General features: G+C 55.4%; 2 protein-coding genes across 2 annotated transcripts; one reads left to right on the top strand and one right to left on the bottom strand.

Annotated features, from left to right (window-relative positions):
• The first annotated feature begins 2 nt into the window (after nt 1-2).
• Nucleotides 3-6,937, top strand: P2RX6 (purinergic receptor P2X 6). The gene is made up of 12 exons (XM_062182098.1): nt 3-136; nt 609-759; nt 3,027-3,098; nt 3,359-3,434; nt 3,554-3,647; nt 3,757-3,837; nt 3,939-4,080; nt 4,159-4,268; nt 5,267-5,360; nt 5,475-5,540; nt 5,688-5,765; nt 5,872-6,937. The coding sequence occupies exons 1-12, from the start codon at nt 3-5 to the stop codon at nt 5,992-5,994; spliced, it is 1,221 nt and encodes a 406-aa protein (XP_062038082.1). The 3' UTR covers nt 5,995-6,937.
• A 997-nt stretch (nt 6,938-7,934) lies between these two features.
• On the bottom strand, nt 7,935-11,388 carry SLC7A4 (solute carrier family 7 member 4). The gene is made up of 5 exons (XM_062182285.1): nt 11,351-11,388; nt 9,679-10,719; nt 8,654-9,294; nt 8,349-8,457; nt 7,935-8,236 (listed from the first exon to the last, which is right to left on the bottom strand). The coding sequence occupies exons 2-5, from the start codon at nt 10,658-10,660 to the stop codon at nt 8,061-8,063; spliced, it is 1,908 nt and encodes a 635-aa protein (XP_062038269.1). The 5' UTR covers nt 10,661-10,719; nt 11,351-11,388; the 3' UTR covers nt 7,935-8,060.
• Between the last annotated feature and the right edge of the window lie 15,176 nt (nt 11,389-26,564).

Raw genomic sequence — 26,564 nt, 5'->3', positions numbered from 1 at the left:
GCATGGGCTCCCGGGGGGCTCTGGCTTACTGGGGGCTTCTGGATTACAAGACGGAGAAGTATGTGATGACCAGGAACTGGCGGGTAGGCGCCCTGCAGAGGCTGCTGCAGCTGGGAGTTGTGGCCTATGTGATAGGGTAAGGGAGACTGGCTGCTGGCCAGGTTGGCACAAGGGATCGGGGCTGGTCCTGCGGGCTTGAGATTGGCTCTCTAGGGGCCTGGACTGGTTGGTGTAGGGGTGGCAGGCGGGCAAGAAAAGCGATCCATCCGTCCAGAGGCCAGTGGGATACAAGAGCGAGCTGCCCGTGTGGGTCCTGCCGCCTCACCAGGGCCTTGTCCCCAGCCCTGTGCCATTGCTGTGGGTGCAGAGTAGAATTGGCTGCACTGCAGGGCAGGGGTAGTCCAGGGACACCAGCGGCTCTGGCTGGGGATCAGGGACATCTTTAAGGAGGGAACTGGGCATCTGGGGTGATGGAGGAGGCTAGAGAGCAGGCAGGGACTCGCAGTACTGAGTTGGCAGCCTGTAGGGTATGTGTGTGGGGGGAGGGGGCTGCCATGCTGTTCCAGTGTGCCGGGGACACACGACCCTGCCTGTCACCTCCTCCCCAGGTGGGCCCTCCTCACCAAAAAAGGCTACCAGGAACGGGACCTGGACCCGCAGATTTCCGTCATCACCAAACTCAAAGGGGTTTCTGTGACCCAGATCAAGGAGCTGGGTAACCGGCTGTGGGACGTGGCTGACTTCGTGAAGCCACCGCAGGTGGGTTGCCGCCGTGCTGCTGCTGTGAGAATCTGGGAATGCATAGGCAGGGGCCAAGGGGATCCGGGAGGCAGGCCCTGAAGCTGCTTTTACAGAGGCTGTGTCTAGAAAGGAGCAGAGAGTCCGGAACGCTGAGGCTCGAGCTCCTGGTACAGTGGGAGGCCAGGGCCTGGAGCTCCCTGTAGCGCCCATCCGTGACCTGGGGTACCGCCGTCAGGTGTGCCCCTCCCAGCCTTCCATCTCCAACCAGCTCATCCAGGATGCCCAAATTGTCACCCCACTGCCACGACCAACACACCTGCCCCGGCCAAGGGCAGCTGCCTTCTGCGATCCAACCATGACCCATGACAAATCACTTCCCCTCTTCTGGCCCGGCCTGTCTTTATCCAGTGAGGGCTGTGACACCCACCTGTGCCAAAGCCAGACCCACGACCTAACCCCAACACCTTCCTATTCCTCCCAGCAATTTTTTAAAGATTTATTTAGGCCAGCGCCACGGCTCAACAGGCTAATCCTCCGCCTTGTGGTGCCAGCACACCGAGTTCTAGTCCCGGTTGGGGCACCGGTTCTGTCCCGGTTGCCCCTCTTCCAGGCCAGCTCTCTGCTATGGCCAGGGAGTGCAGTGGAGGATGGTTCAAGTGCTTGGGCCCTGCACCCCATGGGAGACCAGGAGGAAGCACCTGGCTCCTGCCATCGGATCAGCGCGGTGCGCCGGCTGCAGCGCATCTACCGCGGCGGCCATTGGAGGGTGAACCAACGGCAAAAAGGAAGACCTTTCTCTCTGTCTCTCTCTCTCACTGTCCACTCTGCCTGTCAAAAAAATAAATAAATAAAAATAAAAAAAGATTTATTTATATATTTGAAAGTCAGAGTTACACACAGAAAGAAGAGGCAGAGAGAGAGAGAGAGAGATCTCCCATCTGCTGGTTCACTCCCCAACTGGCTGCAACAGCCAGAGCTGCGCCAAACTGAAGCCAGGAGCCAGGAGCTTCTTCCAGGTCTCCTACACAGGTGCGAGTTTCCAAGGACTTGGACCATCTTCCACTGCTTTCCCAGGCAATAGCAGAGAGCTGGATCAGAAGTGGAGCAGCCAGGACTTGAACCGGCGCCCATATGGGATGCCAGCACTGCAGGCAACGGCTTTACCTGCCATGCCACAGCACCAGCTCCTCTCCCAGCACTTTTCACTGCCACCTCTCCTGTGCCTGGATGAGGCTGTGGTCTCCTGGCGGCCCTTCGCTTCTCCCCCTGTGCCCCTAAGTGCACGTCGCACAGCAGCTGGATTCAAGTTTTACCCTGGATAGCATCACATAGCCTGATAATCGCATCTGCTTTCTACCTGCTCACGGCAGGGTTGGGGAGCATCCAGTCCATGGGCCTCAAGTGGGACTTGGAATTCAGTACGTGGGCAGTGGGCTGATTTTTAAGTTGATCATTTTGTACAGTCCGTGAATAATGTTGTTATAAATATCCAAGTCCCTCCCCTGACGGCTGCCACCCAGGCCCTCCGTGTCCTCACTGCTGCCACGTCCTGCCTCCCTGTGCCCTCGTCACCGCCCCTTCCTAGGGGCACAGTCCCCAAGTACCTGGCACTGGGGCGCTGGCCCCCTCTCTGAGCATCTTCGGCCCCCCAGGCAGCGGTCTCCATGTGCTCTCCTGGTCCTTGCTGTACCAGTGCTGCCTTGCGTGTGATGAGGGCCCAGTCCCTTCTCACCTGGGTGGGTGCCTGGCCCAATACACCTCTGACTCTCCAGTGCGCAGAAGCAGGAGGGGCTCTCGGAAAATTCTGGTTGGCTAGATGACTGTGATCATGAGAAGTAATCTTTCTCTTTTTTTAAAAAAAAATATTTATTTATTTGAAAGACAGAGTTACAGAGAGGCAGAGGCAGAGAGAGAGAGAGGTCTTCCATCCGCTGGTTCACTCCCCAGATGGCTGCAATGGCCAGAGCTGGGCCGATCCGAAGTCAGAAGCCAGGAGCTTCTTCCAGGTCTCCCATGCAGGACCAGGAGCCCTAGCACTTGGGCCATCTTCTACTGCTTTCCCAGGCCATAGCAGAGAGCTGGATCAGAAGTGGAGCAGCTGGGACTCGAACTGGCACCCACATGGGAGGCAGCACGGCCCCGAGAAGGAATCTTGTCTCCCAGAGAGGGACCCAGGCATCTGCCACCAGCTGCCTCATCAGAGGCACTCTCTCAGGGCGTGGGGCCCACCCAGGCTACCAGCTTCTGTCTTCTCCAGTGGGCTAATCCTGAGACTCACCTCCTAGGGAGAAAACGTGTTCTTCTTGGTGACCAATTTCCAGGTGACACCGGACCAAGTTCAAGGCAGATGCCCAGAGGTAAGCTTGCTCAAGAGCTTTCCAGTGGGTCTCTGCTTCTCCTTCCACGGGAAGCTGGACCAGAAACACAGAGTATCCAGGACGGCACTCTGATATGGGATGCGGGTGTCTCAAGTGGCGTGATGCCCACCCCCTTTTACTTGCATCCTCCAGCTTTCCCATGTGCCCCCAAGCTCAGGGTATCCTTGGAGGCTAAGGGGGGGAGAGGGCTGAGACATCGCCCTGGGCCCTTGGTGACTCTGCTCTCTCGCCTACCTCAGCATCCCTCTGTCCCACTGGCTAATTGCTGGACCGACGAGGACTGCCCTGAAGGGGAGACAGGGACGTACAGCCATGGTAATGTAGACTCCATGTGTCTCCCTGTTCCATCTATACCACCCTCCTCCCCACTACCCAACCCCCACCCTGGCTCCTGTTGAAATTTCAGAGCCTAGAATTCATCTTGTGTTTTCAAGGCATCAAAACGGGCCAGTGTGTGGTGTTCAATGGGACCCACAAGACCTGTGAGATCTGGGGCTGGTGCCCAGTGGAGGGTGACACCGTGCCTAAGTAAGTCTCCCACCACCCCTCCAGCCAGCCCCGGACCCCTAGGACAGGCCCCCCCAGTGGGGGAGGGATGGGATGGGTAGTGTCTCTCACCCCTCCCCTCCACCTGCAGGAGGCCCCTGCTGGTCCAGGCGGAGAACTTCACCCTGTTCATCAAAAACACGGTGACCTTCAGCAAGTTCGACTTCTCCAAGTGAGCGTGAGCAGGTCCCCGCTGGCCCCAGACCCTCTAAGGCTGGTCCCCCACCCCACTCCCACCGCCACCTTGTCTGATCCCCTCCTGGTCCCTCCCAGATCCAACACCTTGGAGACCTGGGACACCAACTATTTCAAACACTGCCGTTACCATCCACACTCCAGCCCCTACTGCCCCGTGTTCCGCATCGGGGACCTAGTGGCTGAGGCCGGGGGAGACTTTGAGGACTTGGCGTTGCTGGTGGGTCTGTGATGGGGGCAGAGTGGTGGGAGGGCTCCAGGCACTCTGGCTGCTGGAGCTGGGGGTCACTGTGTGCAGGGCGGCTCCGTGGGCATCAGCGTTCACTGGGATTGCGACCTGGACGCCGGGGGTTCAGATTGCTGGCCCCACTACTCCTTCCAGCTGCAACAGAGGAGCTACAACTTCAGGTGTGGCCCCCTTCCCCACTGCCCTCAGTGCACATGTGTGTCCCCCTCCACCTGTGTCCCTGTAGGGGCTAGGACAGCCCACAGCCAGGGCCCAACTCTCTGGATGCTCCACTGTGTGGGCATGCTCTCAGCCCCAGGGCCCCCAGCATAGGTCCTCTCTGGTATCCCCCTGAGCCCTCCACCCCCTCCATCCCCACCCTGTGCCCAGTGTGGACCCTGGCACAGCCCCTCCTTCACCTGACTCTGGCATTTTCCCTGCAGGGCACAGGGGCCTTTCATTTCTGTCTAAAACATTCCTTCTATTTTATCCAAAAATTTCCCACAACCTACAGCAACCTTTAAAGAGTCATGAACCTCCTCTGGACTAACTGGGATTTCTGCTGGTTTTGTTTCACCATGGATTGTGCCAATAACAGTCCGCATCTGTTTCCCAAGGATGCACTCGACAGATCTCAAAGTGCATTTATTATCATGTCTTGGAGACCACATACTGCATACATGCATACCGCATCATACATGTGCACGCACATGTGCCCGTGCGCACCAGCGCACACAAGGCCACCAGGTTTGGGGATGATACCCTTTGACGTAGATCATCGTACCCTGCCTGTTGTCGGCTGCCCCAGCCCTTTGTAACCACATGGGGGTGGCTCCCCCAATGCCGCACTTCCCCGGCCACATCCTGGGAGGGGGCACATTTCCCTCCAGTTCCTGGGGAAGAGTGAGTTCCCCACCCCGGGGCAGCCCTGGGCCTGCCCCCACTTCCAACCTGCCTTTCTTTTCCCATCCCTGGTGTGTGCTAAGGGCCCCTTCTGTTCCCTTGAGCCCTTGGCAGGCAGGGAGAGGCAGGCCCTGGTTTGCTTTCTCCCATGCCCTCAATAAAGGCAGAGGGCCAGGACTCAGGCATGGGCCTGGGGTTCCTGGAACCAATGGGAGGACCAGCCTGGCCTGGACATGCACAGAGCAGGCGACCAGGGCCCCCTCTCTCCTGCCCCCAGGACAGCCACTCACTGGTGGGAGGCTTCAGGCGTGGAGGCCCGGAGCCTGCTCAAGCTCTACGGAATCCGCTTTGACATCCTCGTCACTGGGCAGGTAGGGACAGGGCTGGGACGCTGTGTATGTGGCGGCGGGGGGACAGACAGACATGGCTGGAGGAGGCGTGGGCCATTGTCATAGGCCTCGAGCCTTAGCCCAGCCCTCTGTCAGGCAGGGAAATTCGGGATCATCCCCACGGCCATCACAGTGGGCACGGGAGCTGCAGGGCTCGGCGTGGTGAGTGTGACTGCTGTCAGAGCGCCCTCTGGCTGCAGCCAGCACTGCTCCAGCCTGCTGAGCACACGGCTCTGGGTGAGAGCTGGGGAGATGGCAGGAGGGCTGGCCGAGGGACCAGCATGGGGGTTGTCCCTGCCTCTTGCCCAGGTCACCTTCCTCTGTGACATGCTGCTGCTGTATGTGGACAGAAAAGCCCATTTTTACTGGAAGAAAAAATATGAGGAGGTGAGCGTGGGCCACATGGCTGGGTCTCCCCCCACCCCACCTCCGGGTTCTGCCAGCGGGACGGGGAGCAGGGAGGGGATCCTTGACCCGTTGTCTTTGACCATAGGCAAAAGCCCCAAAGATGACTGCCAAGCCCGCATGGATCAAACCTGCTTTCTCACTTGGAGCCCGGCCGCCCAGGTGCCTGAGGCAGGGCTCAGCGCCTGCCCCCAGGCCTGCCCATTCCTGAGCCTGTACTGACCCCTGCTTGGGTGCTTGGGGGTGGGGGCCCTGCCCGGGGGACCTCAAGGACAAAGCCCCTATAGGAGTGCGGTGAGGGGAGAGGGAGGAATTCCCCTCCAACTCCTGGACTGACCGTCCCTCTGGGGCCTGGGGAAACACAGAAGCCACGTTTTTGTTTGGAGAAGAGCAGTGGAGATGGGGTCGGCCGTGGAGACGGTGACAGGTAGAGGGCCACCCCTCCCCCAGCTGACGAGTGCCAGGCAGTGGGGCCAGAGTTGGCAATCCTTGGCTCCTTGGGGACCTCCTATATGCCTCTTTGGAGACCCCCAACTCCTTAGAACCTGCACACCACGGGAGTTCCGGCACCCTAGGGGTGGGAGACTGTTCGTCTGGGGTTCATCACACTCTGGGTCACATCTAGGGACCTTTCAGGGCAGCTGCCCACTCTGCCCATGGGAGGTCCTGACCTTGACCTTGGGTAGAGCAGAGTGGCTGGATGAAACGTCCCCAATAAAGGACACAGAGCTCCTCCTCAGGCTGGCCAGGTTCTGGCACTGGAATCCCCTTGGTGGTGGTGGGGGGGGGGCAAGTCCTACCAATCTCCCTGTGCCCCCTGACCCATGGTCCAAACTCTCACTTGATCCCAGCGTGGGGCAGGGGTTTGGGGGGTACCCACCCCAGGGAGCTGAGGGGCTGCCTTCTCCTGCTGGGGAGGGCACCTGCGAGGGGTGGAGTCACCTGGGGCTTGCATCTGGAATTTTCTGACACTTGCAGCCTCTGCAAAGCCCTTAGGTTCCCTGCCACCTTCAGTCCCCTGAGACTCATTTCTAGGGAAGCAGGCTCTGAGGGGCTGGGCGTGGGCATGGTCTCCTGGTTCCTGGAGGCAGGTCCCATGGCCCCATCATCCTCTGGGAAAGCGGACATCACTGCTGGAGTAAAGCGTGCCAAAGCCAGCAGCTTCCTGTGTAGTCCTTGTGGGCCGGGATAGGAAGGGGACGCGCCAACTGTGGCCACAGCACGGCCCCGGGGAGGGAGTGCAGGGTGGGTGTGAGGTTTGCTGGGGCCCTCCCTTTTCCCTTTGCACTTGGAGTCCCCCAGCCAGCAGCTGGGCTGGAAGGCAGTCGGAGCAGGCCCAGCTTCTTATGCACCTTGGGCACATACATGTGTACCGGGCACGTGTGTCCCCTCCTGAGCCGTTATGCCAAAGCCCTGGCAGAGTGGGTGTAGAGAAAGAGAGACAGAGAGACAGACAGAGACAGCAGGAGCATAGGCTCTGGGGACCCGGGCGTGGAAAGCTGCTGGTTCAGTCTGCACACAGGTGTGCAGCTAAGTGGATCGGGTGGGCACAGGCACCTGGTGTGCCTTGATGTCCCTGGACAGCCCTAGGGCACATGCCCTGCTCTCTGGGAGCCCTGGGAGACCAAGGAAACCCCAGAACCCAGCTGCCCTTTCTCGGTAGCCTCCTTGAGGGGCCTAGGCCTTGTACCCTGAGTCAACCCTCTAAGGGGGCATGTCGGGAGAGCTATCGTGGACGCCTCGTGCCTGGTGTGCGTGGCCCCTCTTTGAGCTGGGCAGAGGGCCCTGGATCCTGACTCAGGGTGGTCCCAGGGTGGGTGGCCTCCGCTTTGCCGAGCCGCAGCATCTTCGCTGTGGACTGGGCACGATCTCACGGTTCGGACACGCACAGGTGAGGACTCGGTGCCACAAAGAATGTCACGGCGGACTTGGCGGTGGGCCGCTTATCTGGCTGAGCAGTTCTTATTCTGTAACCCTGAGGCGGCTGGCCTCCTCTCCCACCACCCACTCCCCGCCTGCCCAGGTAGCGGGAGTTGATCAGAAAAAGGAAGGTGTCGGGCGACGAGACGGCTGCACCAGGGGCTCAACCCCTGGGCTGAAGTCCTGAGGCTTCTGCCCCACCCCATCCCCTGCCCCCATCCGCAATCCCCGGCAGGCCTACACACTCAAGCTGCCCTGGACAGAAGAAGCTCCCCACCAAGCCCTTCGAGCCTCCCGATGCGGTGGGGAAGGCAGGGCAAGCATGGGCAGTCCTCGCTGGCCTCCCGCCCTGGCCAGCTACTTGGTGCAGCCAGGCTCGTGGGCTGGCGCCTGGCTGGGGGGCTGCACGGGCTGCACGGACTCCTCCAGGCTGCTGCTGGGGAACACCACGTAGCGAGTGGTGATCGGCCCCGGTAACTCCCGCTGGTTCTCCTTGCTGTGCCTGATGCCGTAGCCGAAATACACGGCGAGTCCTGCATGGGCCAGGGGAAGGGGGCAGTGGCATGAGCCTGAGGGGCGGATCCCAGCCCTCCTGGCCCGCCCCCTGCCGTGCCCTGGAAGCCCACCAGGCTGGCTCCCACTCACCGATCAACAGCCAGATGGAGAAGCGTAGCCAGGTGAGGTAGCTCAGCTTCAGCATGAGGCAAATGTTCAGGAGGATGCTCAGGGCTGGCGTCAGGGGCACCAGGGGAATCTGAAGGGGCACAAGCGTGGGGCTGAGCAGGGCTGCAGGCCCGAGGTCCTTTCTGTTCCACTTGGTCCCTCGCCAGGCAGAGGGAGAGTGGGGCGCGGGTGGGAGAGAGGGGGCATGGATGCCCTGCGCCCCCCACGAGTCCTGGTGCATTCTGGGATGGCAGGGGAGGAGGAGGGCGGGGTGGAGGGAGCGGTACCTGGAAAGTGTCCTGTCGGTGCTGCTGCTGGTGGACCCCCAGGACCAGGAGGCTGAGCAAAAACACGATACCACTGAGCAGCAGCAGCAGGACGTAGCCCCAGCGTGGCAGGCTCAGGGCTGAGTCCCCGAAGACCACCACGCAGTCCAGGATGATGGCCGAGGCCACCAGGAAGCCGAGCGCCCAGGTTATGGCGGCTCCGGGGCCGCATCTGCCCAGGAAGCCCAGGTAGGGCTTCAGGGCCGGTCGCAGGTGCCCAGGCTCAGCCACTGAAGCCTGCGCGGCCTCCACCAGCTGGATGTGGTCCGAGAAGGAGTCGTGCTGCTTGCCCAGGGGGCCAGGACTGGCCGGGCCGGGGGAGCTGGGCGGGGAAGCCTTTTGGAAACGCAGCACGATGATGCTAGCAGCCACGAAGGTGTAGGCCAGCAGGGTGCCGATGGACAGGAACTGCACCAGCGCCTCCAGGTCCAGCAGCAGTGCCAGGAGAGCCATGAGGACCCCGAACACCAGGATGCCGACCACGGGCACCTGCGTCCGAGAGTGCACGCGGGCGAACACCTGGAAGAACAGCCCGTCGGCCGCCATGGCGTAGACGATGCGTGGCAGGGAGAAGAGGTTGCTGAGCAGGACGGTGTTCATGGCTGTGGCAGAGAGCGGGGAGGGTCAGCGTGGGGGGTCTCTGCTGGGAGCCGGTGCATGGGGAGCCCCTTGGGAACATGGGTTGAGGGGTCGCTGTCTAGGCGCTCACAGCATGCGTGTGTATGTGGGGGGGGGTGTGCTGGATTGTCAGCCCCCAACCCAGAAATGGGCACCCAGTTTAGGCCGTTGTGGGAGTCTGATGGCAGCTGAGTCCCTCTGCCCAGAACTGACATTCTGTGTGTAATCTGTTAATCTGTTGGAGGAGCCCCGCCCCCGACTCCCAACATGCCTTGGTAGAGAGTGGCACTTCTCTGGGCCCATTATACAACTGGCAAAACTGAGGCCCAGATGGAAGTGTGTTCCCTGGAAGGCTCTGGGTCCCTTACCGCAGATGGAGCCAGCCGCCACGATGAAGCCAGCCCAGCTGTAGCCCCGCCGGTAGAAGGCGTCAGCGAGGGCTGAGTCGGGATCCAAGCTGTGCCAGGGCACCATGAGGGTGAGCACGGTGGAGACGAGGATGTAGGCGCTGGCTGCCAGGCTGAGGGAGATGGCGATGGCGATGGGCACGGCCCGCCGCGGGTTCTGGGCCTCCTCGCTGGAGGCAGCAATGACGTCAAAGCCCACAAAGGCGTAGAAGCAGGTGGCGGTGCCGGCCATGATGCCGGAGAAGCCGAAGGGTGCGAAGCCGCCCTCCTCGGCACTCCAGTTGCGGGGGCGGGCCAGGATGAAGCCCAGGATGACAATGAAGAGGATGACCATTAGGCTGATGGCCGAGAAGGTATGGTTGAGCCAGGAGGACACCCGGGCACCGCAGGAGACAAAGGCAGAAGCCAGAAGGAGGATGCCGGCTGCCAGGAAGTCTGGGTATTGGGCCAGGAAGGGCACCTGCCAGACGCCCACGTGGGTCTCGGTGAAGTTGCGGATGCTGTGGCTGAACATGGCGTCCAGGTAGCCACTCCAGGCGCGGGCCACTGCGGCGCCACCGATGAGGTATTCCAGGAGCACATTCCAGCCGATGAGGAAAGCCCACAGCTCACCCATGGACACGTAGGTGAACAGGTAGGCAGAGCCTGTTCGGGGTACACGTGCTCCAAATTCTGCATAGCATAGGGCAGCCAGCAGCGAGGCCACGGCAGCCACGGCGAAGGACAAGAGCACGGCAGGGCCAGCCATGTCCTTGGCCACTGTACCCGTGAGCACATAGAGGCCCGAGCCTACCATGCCACCCACGCCCAGCAGGGTCAGGTCCAGTGTGGACAGGCAGCGGCTCAGCGAAGTCTCCATGGTGGACTCCTCCAGCGGCTTCAGCCGGTTCAGCTTCTGGCAGAGGCGCGCCAGGCTGGCAGCGCTGGGCAGCCCCCGGGCCATGGCAGCTGGCAGAGAGGAGCACCACACTCACCACACCACACTCACTGCTGAGCGGTGATCTATCAGGGACAAAGGGGAGTGACAGGCTGCCGGGCCAGGTTCTGGCCAGCCCTCGGTCCTCTCTGTATCCCCGCTATGGGGATTCCCGCTGCCCCCCGCCTCTCCCCCAGGACACCTGCACCTGCCGGAAGGCTGAGATGGGGCCCTGCCAGGGCCTGCAGGGAGGGAGAGGTCCCGTCTGCCTCCAGGGTAGCCAAGGGGGCATCCGCAGACTGGGCGCCAGCTAGGCAGCCCTGAGGGTGGGAGGAGGCAGCCCCAAAGGAGCAAGAGGCTGGTCTGAGATCCAGGAGCAAGGTGAAATCGGAGGCTTCCCCGGGCGCCCGGCCAGGCCGTCAGGACCCGGAACAGGAGCCGCTCTGCAGACCGGGGCGTGGCCCAGGCGGCCACCTGGCCTCAGACAGCACGGTCACCCCCCTCCACCGCCAGGCCGGGGCATCAGCGCACCCAGCACACGCAGAGGCGAGAGGTGGAGGGGCGGGCAGCGGTTCCCCGGGCCCTGATTCCCGGAGCAGCGGCTCCCTGCGCCCAAACACCATCGGCGCCAGCTCCGCGCGCCCCTGTCCGCAGTTACCCAAGCCTATTCCCGCTACTGGGCCTGAGGCCGTCCTGGCAGGAGCCGCTGCAACCCACCTGCTGTCGTGGCCGCCGCCGCCGCTCTGCGTGCTGCGCCTGCCCCGCCCGCTGGCACCGCCTGCGCGAAGGGCCCGCCCCCACCCCCAGGGACTGGATCCAGCGCGCTGGGCTCCGCAGCCCCTAGACCCCGCCCGGTGAGGCACAGAGACCCACCCACCGCCACACACCCAGACACCGCACCCTCCCCATAGATCACTCAGTTCTAGGGCAATCCTAGCCTATAACAGAGAAGGAAGCCCCAGATCATGTCATTGGGCAGGGTCCACGGCGGGGGGGTAGCCAGCGCACCTACCTGGGCCTGCAGGAAATACTTTACCTGTCAAGCCAACACGTGTTTGTCACTCACCCTGGTACCAAGCAGCCTTCCTCGCCCTCTCCCTCCGCAGCCATGGTGCTGTGGGCTCTGTGAACTTCACGTGCGTTGAGATGAGGGCATGGTTTTGGCTGAGTGGCCCTGGGCAGTCGCTGGCCTCTCTCCTCTAATGGCAGGGCAGGAAGCCAGGGTCACACATCTTGGCAAAAGAGTGCACCCTTTGGAGAGTGTTCTGTGAGCGAGAGATTCACACCCGCTGTTCTGAGTCTCCCGGTACAGTGTGTGATCCCGCAAAGCAGCCTCCTGGTAGAATCTTCAGCTGCTGGTGGGGCCGCCCCTAGGCCTCACAAGCCACCAACAGCTTCTTCGAGCCTAGGAGCACCTGCCAGGCCTGGGAGCACCCGCAACTCACTGGGTACTGATTTCTCCATATCAGGCCCGGTGCCTGGGGCTGGACTCCAGGGGCCCCACCAGGTGGCCATCACAGACTCCCCACCGCTCCTTCCTCCCTGGAGCCATTTCTTGGAAAATGAAAGAGTTAGTATGACAGGATGTTAATAAACGATAATAACTCAAGGCGAGCAAAGACCCATGCGGGTACACATGCTGCAAACCAGCACGCCACACACATTTTGAGGTTTGTGCGTGGTCGTGGAATCAGCTAGACTGTAGGGGCACCTGCAAGCCTGCCTGGCTTGACGGCCTGGTAACAGGGTGGTGGACTGCCAGATGACCCCAGGGCCACTTGGTCAACACCCTGGATGACATCCAACATTTTGCTGGTACTGCTTTGAGGAGCTTCTCAGATAGGCTCTCACTTCCTGTGGACCTGGCATATCCCCTCCCTCCCCCTGTGTTGCCTGAACTTAACTTAGCAGATGTCCCTTGTCCTGAAATGCCTTCACAGAAGTCTAGAAAAATGCATTTCAGACCAAGAGGCTTGGGCAATTCTGCACGGAGACTTCCCCCAAGGTCTTACCTCTGATTGACTTATCATATTTTGGGAGCACTTTTTTTTTTTTTTTTTTTTTGACCTGCAGAGTTAGACAGTGAGAGAGAGACAGAAAGGTCTTCCTTTTTCCATTGGTTCACCCCCCAAGGGGCCACTACGGCTGGCAGGCTACTCTGATCCGAAGCCAGGAGCCGGGTGCTTCCTCCTGGTCTCCCATGCGGGTGCAGGGCCCAAGCACTTGGGCCATCCTCCACTGCCTTCCCGGGCCATAGCAGAGAGCTGGCCTGGAAGAGGAGCAACCGGGACAGAATCTGGCGCCCCAACCGGGACTAGAACCCAGGGTGCCAGCGCCGCAGGCAGAGGATTAACCAAGTGAGCCATGGCGCCGGCCTGGAGCACTTTTTAAAAAAAATTATTTTATTTATTTGAAAAACAGAGTTTTTTTGGTTCACCCTCCAATGGCCACCGCAGCTGGCATGCTGCAGCCAGCGCACCGCATTGATCCGATGGCAGGAGCCAGGTGCTTCTCCTGGTATCCCATGGGGTGCAGGGCCCAAGCACTTGGGCCATCCTCCACTGCACTCCCTGGCCACGGCAAAGAGCTGGCCTGGAAGAGGGGCAACCGGGACAGAATCCGGCGCCCCGACCGGGACTAGAACCCGGTGTGCCAGCGCCGTAAGGCAGAGGATTAGCCCAGTGAGCCGCGGTACCGGCCTTGAAAAACAGAGTTACAGAGAGAAGTAGAGACAGAGAGAGAGAGGTCTTCCATCTGCTGGTTCACTCCCCAGATGGCCGCAACGGCCGGAGCTGCGCCAATCCGAAGCCAAAAGCCAGAAGCTTCTTCTAGGTCTCCCACGTGGCTGTAGGGGCCCAAGGACTTGGGCCATCTTCTCCTGCTATCCCAGGCCATAGCAGAGAGCTGGATCAGAAGAGGAGCAGCTGAGACTAGAACCAGCGCCTATACGGAATGCTGGCACTTCAGGCCAGGGCTTTAACCCGCTGTGCCACAGCGCCGGCCCCCACTTTTTTTTTTTTTTTTTAAGATTTATTTATTTATTTGAAAGGCAGACTTACAGAGAGAGAGAAGGGGACAGAGAGATCTTCCACTTAGCTGAATCACTCCCCAAATGACTGCAACAGCTGGGGCTGGGCCAGGCCGAAGCCTGGAGCCAGGAGCTCCAGCCTGGTCTCCCACGTGGGCGGCAGGGACCACTTGGCCATCTTCTGTTGCTTTATCAGGGGGCTTGGTCAGAAGTGGAACAGCTGGGACCTGGAACCAGTGCCACATGGGATGCTGGTGTCGCAGGTGGCAGCTTAACCCTCTGAGCCACAACACTGGGCCCACAGACCAGAGCACTGCAGGCACCAGCCCACAGCGGGCATTTGAGACCAAGCTTGGTTGATGCAGTGAATCGTAAATTTCTGGGGACATGGCAGATCAAGTCCTGGGACCCCCCTGAGCAGGGACCCCACTTACACCACGCAACAACCTCAGGCAAGTGCAAGAGGGAGAAGAAAGTAGCGGGGGGGTGATTTCCAATTCACTCTATGAAGCCAGGGTTACTCTGACACAAATCTGACCAAGAAACCTTACAAGAAAAGAAAACTACAAGGCTAATATCCAGGGCTGGCACTGTGGCATAGTGGATAAAGCAGCCACCTGCATTGCCAGCATCCCATAGGGGCGCCGGTTTGAGTCCCGGCTGCTCCACTTCTGATCCAGCTCTCTGCTGTGGCCTAGGAAAGCAGTAGAAGATGGCCTAAGTTCTTGGACCCCTGCACCTATGTGGGAGACCCAGAAGAAGCTCCTAGCTCCTGGCTTTGGATCAGCGCAGCTACGGCCGTTGCAGCCATCTGGGGAGTGAACCAGCAGATGGAAGACCCCCCCACACCGCCTCTCCTCTCTGTGTAACTCTGACTTTCAAGTAAAATAAATAAATCTTTGAAAAGATTATTTATTTATTTGAAAGAGTGAGAGGAAGAGAGAGAGAGAGAGAGAGAGAGAGAGAGAGAGAACTTGGACTGTCACCCATTACCTTCTCAGGTGCACTAGCCGGAAGCTGGATAGGAAGCAGGGTAGCCAGGACTGGAGCCCTCTAATAAGCAGTGGCTTAAACCCACCGCACCACAGTGCCGGCCACAGGCTGTTCACCCTCACCACCTGTATTAGCATTGTACTGGAGGTTCTAGCCATGCTTCACCTTTCAGATAAATAAAAATAAACTTCTTAAAAAAAACCTATTAGAACTAACAAAAGCTCAACAAAGATGTGGGATATGAGATCAATAAACAAAAAAATCAATGTGTTTCTATACCCCAGCAATGCACTATCCTAAAATGAAATTAACAGAACAATTCTGTCCTACACATAGTGTCAAAAATAATAAGGTACTTTGAATAAATTCATTTATAAAAATACTTTGAGGGGCTGGTGTTGTGGCTGAGTGAGTTAAGCTGCCGCCTACGATGTAGGCATCTCATATGAGCACCGGTTCAAGTCCTGGCTGCTCCACTTCCCATCCAGCTCCCTGCTAATGTGCCTGGAAACACAACAGAGGATGGCCCAAGTGCTTGGGCTCCTTCCACTCGCATGGGAGACCTGGATGGAGTGCCAGGCTCCTGGCTTTGGCCTGACCCAGCGCTGACTATTAAGGCCATTTGAAGAGTGGACAGTGAAGGGAGGTCTCTCTCTCTCTCTCCATCTCTCTCTCTCTCTCTCTCTCTCGCTCTAGCTCTAGCTCTATCATCTCTGCCTTTCAAATAAATAAGATAAATCTTTTTAAGGGCTGGCGCTGTGGCACAGTGAGTTAAAGCTCCAGCCTGCAGTGCTGGCATCCCATATGGGCACCGGTTCGAGTCCTGGCTGCTCCTCTTCCAATCCAGCTTCCTGCTGTGTGCTTGGGAAAGCAGCAGAAGATGGCCCCGAATCCTTGGGCCCTTTCATCCACCCAGGAGACCTGGAGGAAGCCCTGGTTCCTGGCTCCTGTTGTAGCCATTTGGGGAGTGAACCAGTGGATGGAAGATCTCTCTCTCTCTCTCTCTCTCTCTCCCTGCCCCCTATGTGTGTGTGTGGTAGGGGGAGTGAACTAGCAGATGGAAAATCTGTGTGTGCGTGTGTGTGTGTGCGTGTTCCTCTCTCCCTATTGCTCTGCCTTTCAAATAATCTTAAAAGAAGGAGGAGGAGGAGGAGGAGGAAGAGGAGGAGGAGGACATGGAGCCGCCTGCAGCACCGGCATCCCATATGCACACTGGTTCAAGTCCCAGCTGCTCCCATTCCAATCCAGCTCTCTGCTAATAGCCTGGGAAAGCAGAAGAAGATGGCCCAGGTCCTTGGGCCCCTGCACCCATATGGGAGACCCGGAAGAAGCTCCTGGCTCCTGGCTTCTGATCTGCTGAGTTCTGGCTGTTGCAGCCATCTGGGGCAGGAACCATCAGATGGAAGACCTCTCTATCTCTCTCTTCCTGTCCTCTCTCTTGTAACTCTGCCTTTCAAATAAATAAATAAATAAATAAATCTTTTTTAAAAAAGACAAAATTGGACAGTTCACAATTCATTTCTTTTTTTTTTTTTACTTTTTTTTTACTTTTTTTTATTTTTTATTTTTTTTATTTTTGACAGGCAGAGGGGACAGTGAGAGAGAGAGACAGAGAGAAAGGCCTTCCTTTGCCGTTGGTTCACCCTCTAATGGCCGCCGCGGTAGCGCGCTGCGGCCGGCGCACCGCGCTGTTCCGATGGCAGGAGCCAGGTGCTTCTCCTGGTCTCCCATGGGGTGCAGAGCCCAAGCACTTGGGCCATCCTCCACTGCACTCCCTGGCCACAGCAGAGAGCTGGCCTGGAAGAGGGGCAACCGGGACAGAATCCGGTGCCCCGACCGGGACTAGAACCCGGTGTGCCGGCGCCGCAAGGCGGAGGATTAGCCTGTTGAGCCACAGCGCCGGCCCACAATTCATGATTTCTAAACTGACTACAAAGTCACAATAATGAAGACTGTAGTATTTACATACAGTCGTAGAGATCAAAGGGATAGAATTGCACCCAAAAATAAACCCTTATTTATGGTCTATTGTTTTTTAATAGTCTTTCTTCTTCAGAGTAGTGTGAGGTTCACAACAACATTGAGCAGAAAGTACAGAGAGTTCCATTTACTGCCAGTCCCCACACAGACACAGCCTCCCCACCAACATCCACACCAGAGCCGTGCATTTGTTACAACCCAGGGGCCTACGCTAACACATCCTTGTCACCCAGAGTCCATGGCTGAAAGAAGGGCTCTTGCCTGCGCTGTGCAGCCCGTGGGTTCTGACACATGTGTAATGTGTACACTGTGAGAGTGTCTTAGAGTAGCTGCACCTTCCTCAAAATCTTCTTGCTCTACTTATTAATACCTCCCTCCCCAACCCAGGAAAACAACGGTATTTCTACTTTTTTTTTTTTTTTTTTTGACAAGCAGAGTTAGACAGTGAGAGAGAGACAGAGAGGAAGGTCTTCTTTCCATTGGTTCACCCCTCAAATGGCCGCCACGGCTGGTGCTGTGCTGATTCAGAGCCAGGAGCCAGGAGCTTCCTCCTGGTCTCCCATGCAGGTGCAGGGGCCCAAGCACCTGGGCCATCCTCCTCTGTCTTCCCGGGCCACAGCAGAGAGCTGGACTGGAAGAGGAGCAATTGGGATAGAATCCGGTGCCCCAATCAGGACTAGAACCCAGGGTGTCAGCGCAGCAGGTGGAGGATTAGCCTAGTGAGCTGTGGTGCCAGCCCTACTTTTTTTTTTTTAAGATTTATTTTCTTTATTTGAAAAGGCAGAGTTAGAGAGAGAAAGGAAGACATGCACACACACACACACAAACAAATCTCTCACCTGCTGGTTTGCTGGTTTACTCCCCAAATGGCCATAGTGGCCTCAGCTCAGCTAAGTTGAAGCCAGGAGCCAGGAACTTCATCTGGGTCTCCTACATGGCTAGCAAGGGCCCAAGCACGTGGGCCATCCTTCACTGCTTTCCCAGGAGCATTAGCAGGGAGCTGGATTGGAAGCAGAGCAGAGGGAACTTAAACAGGCTCTCAGGTGGGATGCCAGTGTCAGCAGGCGGTGGCTTAACTTGCTATGTCCCAACGCCAGTCTCCCATCTTTTTACTGTCTCCATTGAGTTACCTTTTCCAAAATGTTCTGGAAAAAAGATTGGACTTTTCTGCTTAGCAATATGCATTTAGGGTTCCTCTATCTTTTCATGGCTTGATGACATGTTTCTCTTTGGCACTGAGTAACTCCCTGTTGTCTGGATGGCCGAAGTTTCTCCACGCACCTTCTGAACCACATCTTGGTATCTCTCCAGTTCTGACAATAATGAGTGAAGCTGTTATAAACATCCACGCCCAGGTTTTTCCTGTGGCCACATCTTCGACTCATTTGAGAAAATACCAAGGAGTGTGATTTCTGGGTTATATGGTAAAAATATGTTTAGTTTTGTAAGAAACTGCCAGATTGGCCGGCGCCGTGGCTCAATAGGCTAATCTTCCGCCTTACAGCGCCGGCACACCGGGTTCTAGTCCCGGTCGGGGCGCCGGATTCTGTCCCGGTTGCCCCTCTTCCAGGCCAGCTCTCTGCTGTGGCCAGGGAGTGCAGTGCAGGATGGCCCAAGTGCTTGGGCCCTGCACCCCATGGGAGACCAGGATAAGCACCTGGCTCCTGCCATCGGATCAGCGTGGTGCGCCGGCTGCAGCACGCCAGCCACGGCGGCCATTGGAGGGTGAACCAACGGCAAAAGGAAGACCTTTCTCTCTGTCTCTCTCTCTCACTGTCCACTCTGCCTGTCAAAAAAATAAAATAAAATAAAAAAATAAAAATAAAAAAGAAAGAAAGAAAGAAAGAAACTGCCGGATTGGGGCCAGTGTTGTTGTGTAGTGGGTTAAGCCACAGCCTTTGATGCCAGCATCCCATTTGGGCACTGGTTCAAGACCTAGCTGCTCCACTTCAGATCCACTTCCCTGTTAATGGCCTGGGAAAAGCAGCAGAGGATGGCCCAAGTGCTTGGGCCCTGCACCCACATGGGTGACTTGGGAGAAGCCCCTGGCTCCTGGCTTTGGATCAGCGCAGCTCCGGCCATTGCGGATATTTGGGCGGTGAAGCAGTGGATGGAAGCTCGCTCGCTCTCTGCCTCTCCTTCTCTCTCTATGTAACTCTGACTGTCAAATAAATAAATAAATAAATCTTTTTTATTTATTTATTTATTTATTTTGACAGGCAGAGTGGACAGTGAGAGAGACAGAGAGAAAGGTCTTCCTTTTCCATTGGTTCACCCCTCAATGGCCACCGTGGCCGGTGCACTGCGCTAATCTGAAGCCAGGAGCCAGGTGCCTCTCCTGGTTTTCCATGTGGGTGCAGGGCCCAAGCACTTGGGCCATCCTCCACTGCTCTCCCGTGCCACAGCTGAGAGCTGGACAGGAAGAGGAGCAACCTGGACAGAATCCGGCGCTCCGATCTGGACTAGAAACCGGAGTGCCAGCACTGCAGGTGGAGGATTAGCCTATTGAGCCATGGCGCTAGCCAATAAATCTCTTTAAAAATATTTGTTTTATTTGAAAAGCAAAGTTAGAGAGACAGGGAGAGACAGACAGAGAGAAGTTTTCAATCCTCTGTTTCACTCTCCAAATGGCTCCAATGGCCTGAGCTGGGCCAGGCCAAAGCAAAAAGCCAGGGGCTTCTTCTGGGTCTCTCACATGGGTGCAGGGGCCCAAACACTTGGACCATCTTCTGCTGCTTTCTCAAGCCATAGCAGAGAGCTGGATTAGAAGTGGAGCAGCTGGGACTTGAACCATATAGGATGCCACACCCCAGGTGTTTGCCTGCTATGTCATAGCACCAGTCCCTAAATTGTCTTTTTTTTTTTTTTTAAAGATTTCTTTTATTTATTTGAAAGACAGAGTTACAGAAAGAGAGGAAGAGAGAAGGGGGTGGGGGGACTCTTCCATCTGCTGGTTCACTCCTCAAATGGCTGCAATGGCCAGAGCTGGGTTGATCCAAAGCCAGGAGCCAGGAGCCAGGAGCTTCTTCAGAGTTTCCCATGTGGGTACAGGAGCCCAAACAGTTGGGCCACATTCTGGTGCTTTCCCAGGTGCATAAACAGGGAGCTGGATCAGAAATTAGAGTTATAGAGAGAAGTAGAGACAGAGAGAGAAGTCTGGTTCATTCTCCAGATGGCTGCAACTATCAGAGCTGGGCTGATCCGAAGCAGGAGCCAGGAGCCAGGAGCTTCTTCCTGGTCTCCCACTGGATGCGGAGACCAAGGACTTGGGGCATCTTCCACTGCTTTCCCAGGCCATAACAGAGCGCTAGATCGGAAGTGGAGCAGCAGGGACTCGAACCAGCGTCCATATGGGATGCTGGCGTTGCAGGCGGCAGCTTTACCCGCTACACCACAACGCCGGCCCCTCTCTTAGGTCTCTTGATTCATCTAAAATGACACAATCTGGCTGGGAGGTGAACAACAGGCAGGACTGGCATCTCCAGCCCAGCCCGCCAGTGGCCATAGTGAGAGGCACCAGGAGCCTCTGCTCTGTTACGTTGCATGTGTCTGCCTCTGAGCTGCTGGCCGGAGGGCGGTAAGATGAGGAGTGAGTTGATTGTCCTGGTCGTGCAAAGACTGCGTTCCACAGAGTCCAGGATGATCCTTGTGGCAAGTAGGAGGCAGGAGTGTGGGAATGGGGTCGAGTGCAGCTCAGTCACACCTGCAGATGCCGGCTGCCCTCCCAGATGGGGTGGAAACCGGTTTGAGATCTCCTCCGCCTTCCCTTCCTACTTGGATGAGGATACTTAAAAAGCTCGTGGGGAATTGGAGATAAAAGCTACGTTTATTTGTGTGCAAAATATTTTTTTTTCAACACTGAGGGTTTAATATAAAATATTGAATTCAATGCATGATTACTTGGGCACATCAGCTATTCCCTTAGTTCCCTAAAACTCTAGTTAGCATCTTCTGTAATAAAATTTGATAAACACTACACATACATATAAATACATCAGCAATAAGATGATAAAAGAATGCTGCTGAGTTCAGCATCAATGCTAGCAGCATACTACACAACTGAGCTCTAACGCCTGGCCTGACTGCAGTTTTTCTGCAATGATTTCTCTTTTGGGAGGAGAGGGAATAAGAAATGGGGGAAAGGTAAATACGCTAACTTAGAATACTTGCCCTTAAAAAGAATTCATTTGTATTCTGTGTTCATCAGTATGCAAGTAAGGACCTGGTGTTTTTAATCACCACAGAAGCTGTTACCCATACGAACATTTATCTTTTAGGAAAGCCTAGGTCTTCACATTACTGGTTCTACATTCTTGAATTTTGACTTGAAAACGAATCAGGAAGTTTGAAATCGAACTCAGAAAGCTCCAAAATAAAGAATAACAGTTCTTCCTTCTAAGGGCACATATTGAAGACCATGCTACAAGACCCTTTGGTAATTCATAAATCAGCCTCATTATTCCAAATTCGTGTGTGCAAAATATTTTTGAAACCTGTGCATAGTTTTTTCTTAATAGGCATTTCCACAATTTTCTTTTTAAAGATTTATTTATGTGTTTGAAAGGCAGAGAGAGAGAGAGAGAGAGAGAGAGATGGAGAGAGAGAGGGAGAATTTTCCATCTTCGCTTCCCAAATGGCTGCAACAGCCAGGGTTGCACCAGGCCAATCCCAGGAGCCTGGAGCTTCTTCTGGGTCTCCTACATAGGTGCAGGGGCCCAAGCACTTGGGCCATCTTCTGCTCCTTTCCCAAGCACATTAAGGGAGCTGGATCAGAAGTGGAGGAGGTGGAACTCGAATTGGCACCCATATGGGATGCCAGCGCCACAGGTAGAGGCTCCACATTCTATGCCATGGTGCCGGCCCAGTGAGAAAGTAAGATTACGTGGCTGCCTTGGAAAACAGCTGGGCAGTCTCTCCAGGTGCTAAACATGAGGTAGATGGGAAGCAGCCCTTGTGTTTCAGGTGTATATATGTTAGGTAGGAAGATAAGAAATCAGCCCGAGAGAGAGAGAGAGAGAGAGAGAGAGAGAGAGAGAGAGAGAGAGAGAGAGAATCTTCCACCTGCTTGTTTACTCCCCAGATGGCCACACAGCCTGCGCTGGGCCAGGCTGCAGCCAGGAGCCAGGAGCTTCTTCTGCAGCCTCTGCTGCTGTCCCAGGCACATTAGCAGGCAGCTGGATCGGAAGTGGAGCAGCCAGAGCCGGAAGGTTGCCCCCATGGGATGGCGGCGCTGCAGACGGGGTCACCCGCTCAGCCTCAGCGACGGCCCCAGGTGTATTCTTTTCATGAAAATTGGCGAGCGTCCTTACTGCTGCTCTGTCTTACGTTTGAATTCTTTCTTGTATGAAGAAAAGAACCTCTATCCCACCCCAACCCCCATAACATATGTACACAAGAGAAGTGAAAGCGTGCATCCATGCGGAAAACAGCCTGTGAGTTTCCATAAAAGTATCATTCGGAAACCACTTGAACACCCGTCAGCTGGTGATGGATAAATAAACTGATTTAGCCGTACACTGGAATAGTATTTGCCTATACAAATCAAGCGCTGATCCAACATAGATGACTCTTGCTCAGTGGAAGAAGTTAGCCACAAATGACCGTATAGTAAATTATTTCATTTCAACCAAAGATCCAGAACAGGCAAACCAGTAGAGACAGAGAAGAGATTAGCGGTTTCCAGTGGGTGGGGGAGAAAGGAATGCTAATGGGTACCGGTTTTCTTATCTGCAGTTAGGTCGTGGTGATGGTTGTGTAATTCTCTGAATATATTAGAACTTCTGATCTGTATTACCATGTGTGAGTTATAAGCTGCTCTAAAGACGGGGGTGAAGCTGATGTGTTTGGATAATGGCGTCCCATTTCAGAGTGCCTGGGTATGGGTTCTGGCTCCATTCCTGGTTCCAGCTTCCTATTTTTTAAAGATGTATTTATTCATTAGAAAGGCAGAGTTACAGAGAAGCAGAGGCAAAGAGACAGAGAGGTTTTCTATCTGCTGCTGGTTCACTCCCTAGATGGCCCAGATGTCTGCAATGGCTGCAGCTGAGCTGATCCAAAGCCAGGAGCCAGGAGCTTCTTCCAGGTCTCCCACGTGGGTGCAAGGGCCCAAGGACTTGGGCCATTTTCTACTGCTTTCCCAGGCCATAGCAGAGAGCTGGATTGGAAGTGGAGCAGCCGGAACTTAAACTGGCACCCATATGGGATGCCGGCACTGCAGGCGGTGGCTTTACCCGCTATACCACACCGCCAGCCCCTGGTTTGATTGTTAAATCATTTTCTTCCTCTGAATTAGTTTCCTTTTAATGTACTTTTAAATAATTAAATTAATTATGTATTTATTTATTTTTAAAGTTTCATTTTATTTATTTGAAAGTCAGAGTTACACAGAGAGAGAAGGAGAGGCACAGAGAGAGAGAGGTCTTCTATCCACTGGTTCACTCCCCAACTGGCTGCAGCATCCGGAGCTGTGCTGATCCAAAGCCAGGAGCCAGGAGCTTCTTCCGGGTCTTCCCACACAGGTGCAGGGGCCCAAGGACTTGGGCCATCTTCTACTGTTCCCAGGCCATAGCAGAGAGCTGGATTGGAAGTGGAGCAGCTGGACTCCAACCAGCGCCCATATGGGATGCTGGTACTGCAGGCAGCAACCTTACCCGCTACGCCACAGTGCCAGCCCCGAGTTATTTATTTATTTGAGAGGCAGAGCTACAGTGAGAGGGAGACACAGAGACAGGTCTTCCACCCACTGGTTCACTCCAAATGGCTGCAATGGCCAGAGCTGGGTTGATCCTAAGCCAGGAGCCAGGAGCTTCTTCTGGGTCTCCCACGTGGGTACAGGGACCCAAGCTCTTTGGACATCCTTTTCTTCTTTCTCTTCCTTTTTTTTCTAAGATTTATTTTATTTATTTGAAAGAATTAGAGAGAAAGAGAGAGAGAGAGAGAGAGAGAGAAACAGAGGTCTTGCATCCGCTGGTTTACTCCCAAGATGACCACAATGGCCAGAGCTGAGCTGATCCAAAGCCAGGAGTCAAAAGCTTCTTCCTGGTCTCTGATCCAGCTCTCTGCTGTGGCCTGGGAAAGCAGTGGAGGATGGCCCAAGTCCTTGGGCCCCTGCATCCGCGTGGGAGACCGGGAAGAAGCTCCTGGCTCCTGATTTTGGATCAGCCCAGCTCTGGCCATTGTGGCCATTTGGGAAGCGAACGAGCAGATAGAAGATCTCTGCCTCTGCCTCTCTGTGACTCTACTTTCAAATAATAAATAAACAAATAAAACTTAAAGAAAAACAGCAGGCACAGGGGGCCAGTGTTGTGGTACAGTGGGCTAAGCCGCCGCCTGAGATGTTGACATCTCATCTCCCATTTGGGGAGTGAACCAGAGGATGGAAGATCTCTCTGTGTGTCTCTCCCTTTCTCTGCCTTTCAAATAAATAGAAGAAATTTTAAAACAAAACAAAGCAAAAAGGAAAGCAGCAGGTGCAGAAAGATCACTTTGACCTTGTGGATGTTTCTTAGACAGGAGATAGCATTTCTATGTGAAAAATGCAACATTCTTAGTGTCAAGGACGGAAAGCCCAGGCCCATTAATCTTGCATGGACTTTGTCAGAATAACTCTTATCTTTTGCACCTCCCCACCTAATTCTACTGCTTCTTAGTAGTCTTTGCCCAATTCAGTATATAACTGACTGCCTCTCACTGCTTCTTTGGGTCTTCTTAGGAGGCCCCTCGCCGTGTAAAACAATCGGGCCTGCTCTTGTTCATCTGCCAGAGGTCACTTTAATACTTGAGCCCCAAGGGACTCAGAAGGGACAGAAGCAGAGTTTTACTGCCCATACAGGTTTTTTTTTTTTTTTTTTGGTGTGTGACAAGGATAGAATCCTAAAAATCTGGGCTGCCCACCCTCTTTCCTCTGGAGCCTGGGAGAGCCGACAGGAGCCAGCGGAAGGTAAGGGCTTTTTACCACATCCTGTCTGCAGTGGTGAGATGCAGAGGAGGGTCAATCTGTTCATCCCTTTCCAAGTTCAGATTGGCAGCACAAAAACTAGTAAAAATTAGTTTGTGGGGCCAGCGCTGTGGTGTGGTAGGTAAAGCCGTTGCCTGCAGTGCCAACATCCCATATGGGCACTGGTTCAAATCCCGGCTGCTCCAATTCTCATCAGGCTCTCTGCTATGGTCTGGGAAATCAGTAGATGGGCCCGAGTGCTTGGGCCCCTGCACCTGCATGGGAGACCTGGAGGAAGCTCCTGGCTCCTGGCTTCGGATTGGCCCAGCTCCGGCTGTTGCGGCCATCTAGGGAGTGAATCAGCAGATGGAAGATACCTCTCTCTCTGTCTCTCTGCCTTTGCCTCTCTGTAACTCTCCCTTTCAAATAAACAAATATTTTTTTTAAAAAAGAATTAGTTTGTGGTATCAGGACTCTTGTGAATTTGGTTAGGAGTACCCTTGTCTGACTGAGCCACAGCCTGCCTCTGTCTTCTGTGTGGTTTATCATGGGGGGCGGGGGGGATCGGAAGATAAAATTGTTCTTTGATCTTGTATGTCTTGAGAGTGTGGCTTTGTGACCCCTGGGGGTTGGGGTAGAGTGGTGCAGGCTGTCGGGTTTGCATGGGGCAGCCAGCCGGCTCGCTGGGGATCAAAACATGAGAGTCTCTTTGTCCAACATGCAAGTTCCCAGGGGAACTGGTCTGAATTGTCTCAACCTTCCTGGTTAGCAAGGAGGAGCTTTACTTTCTTAAGCTGTCTTGGAAAAAAAATTTGAATGTGTTTTTTTTTTTTTTTTTTTTTTGACAGGCAGAATGGACAGTGAGAGAGAGACAGAGAGAAAGGTCTTCCTTTTTGCCGTTGGTTCACCCTCCAATGGCTGCCGCGGTAGGCACGCTGCAGCCGGCGCACCGCGCTGATCCGATGGCAGGAGCCAGGTGCTTATCCTGGTCTCCCATGGGGTGCAGGGCCCAAGGATTTGGGCCATCCTCCACTGCACTCCCAGGCCACGGCAGAGATCTGGCCTGGAAGAGGGGCAACTGGGACAGGATCGGTGCCCCGACCGGGACTAGAACCCGGTGTGCCGGCGCCGCAAGGCGGAGGATTAGCCTAAGTGAGCCGCGGCGCCGGCCTTGAATGTGTTGTGTGTGTGTGTGTGTGTGTGTGTGAGAGAGAGAGAGAGAGAGAGAGAGATCCACTGTTTCACTCCCCAAATGCCTGTAACGTCTGGGGTTGGGCCAGGCTGAAGCCAGGAGCTGGGAACTGCATCCTAGCCTCCCACGTGGCTGTTAGGGGCCCAAGCAACTGGGCCGTCTTCCGTTGATTTTTCAAGCGCATTAGCAGGGAGCTAGATTGGAAGGGGAGCAGCTGGGACTCGAACCCACACTCATCTGGGATTGCAGCATCGCAGGCGGTGGCTTAACCCGCTACGCCACAACACCAGCCAGTTTTTCCCAGGGGGCCTCCTTGAGATGCTTTCAAAAGTCCAATCTGAGATTACTTCTTGTTCCTGTTCAACAAACCAGACTTTTAAGGGCCTATATAATCATTAAGTATTTTTACCATACTTACATAAATAGCCAGGCAAAATTAATGAAACTAAACTTATTTTACAAATATATTAATTTTATTATTTTAAAGACTTTGCTTATTTAATTATTTAAGACACACACACACAGATACACACACATCTTTTTATCTGTTGGTTCATTTCCAAAATGTCTGAGACAGCCAGGGCCAGACCAGACAAAGCTGGAACTCAATCCAGGTCTCCCATGTGGCTGGCAGGGACTCTGCTCCTCGAACCACATCTACGGCTATCTAGGGTCTGCATTAGCAGGAAACTGGAATCAGGAATGGAGCCAGAACTCGAACCCAGGCGCTTGGACTTGGGATGCAGGCATCCCAGCTGGCATCTTAACGGCCTGCCCCATTGCCATTATTCTTTAACATTTT

This window comes from Lepus europaeus, chromosome 23 (assembly GCF_033115175.1).
Source record: "Lepus europaeus isolate LE1 chromosome 23, mLepTim1.pri, whole genome shotgun sequence".
NCBI classification, from domain to species: domain Eukaryota; kingdom Metazoa; phylum Chordata; class Mammalia; order Lagomorpha; family Leporidae; genus Lepus; species Lepus europaeus.
Note: the sequence above shows the minus strand (reverse complement) of the source record. Positions and strands in the feature narration are given on the sequence as shown.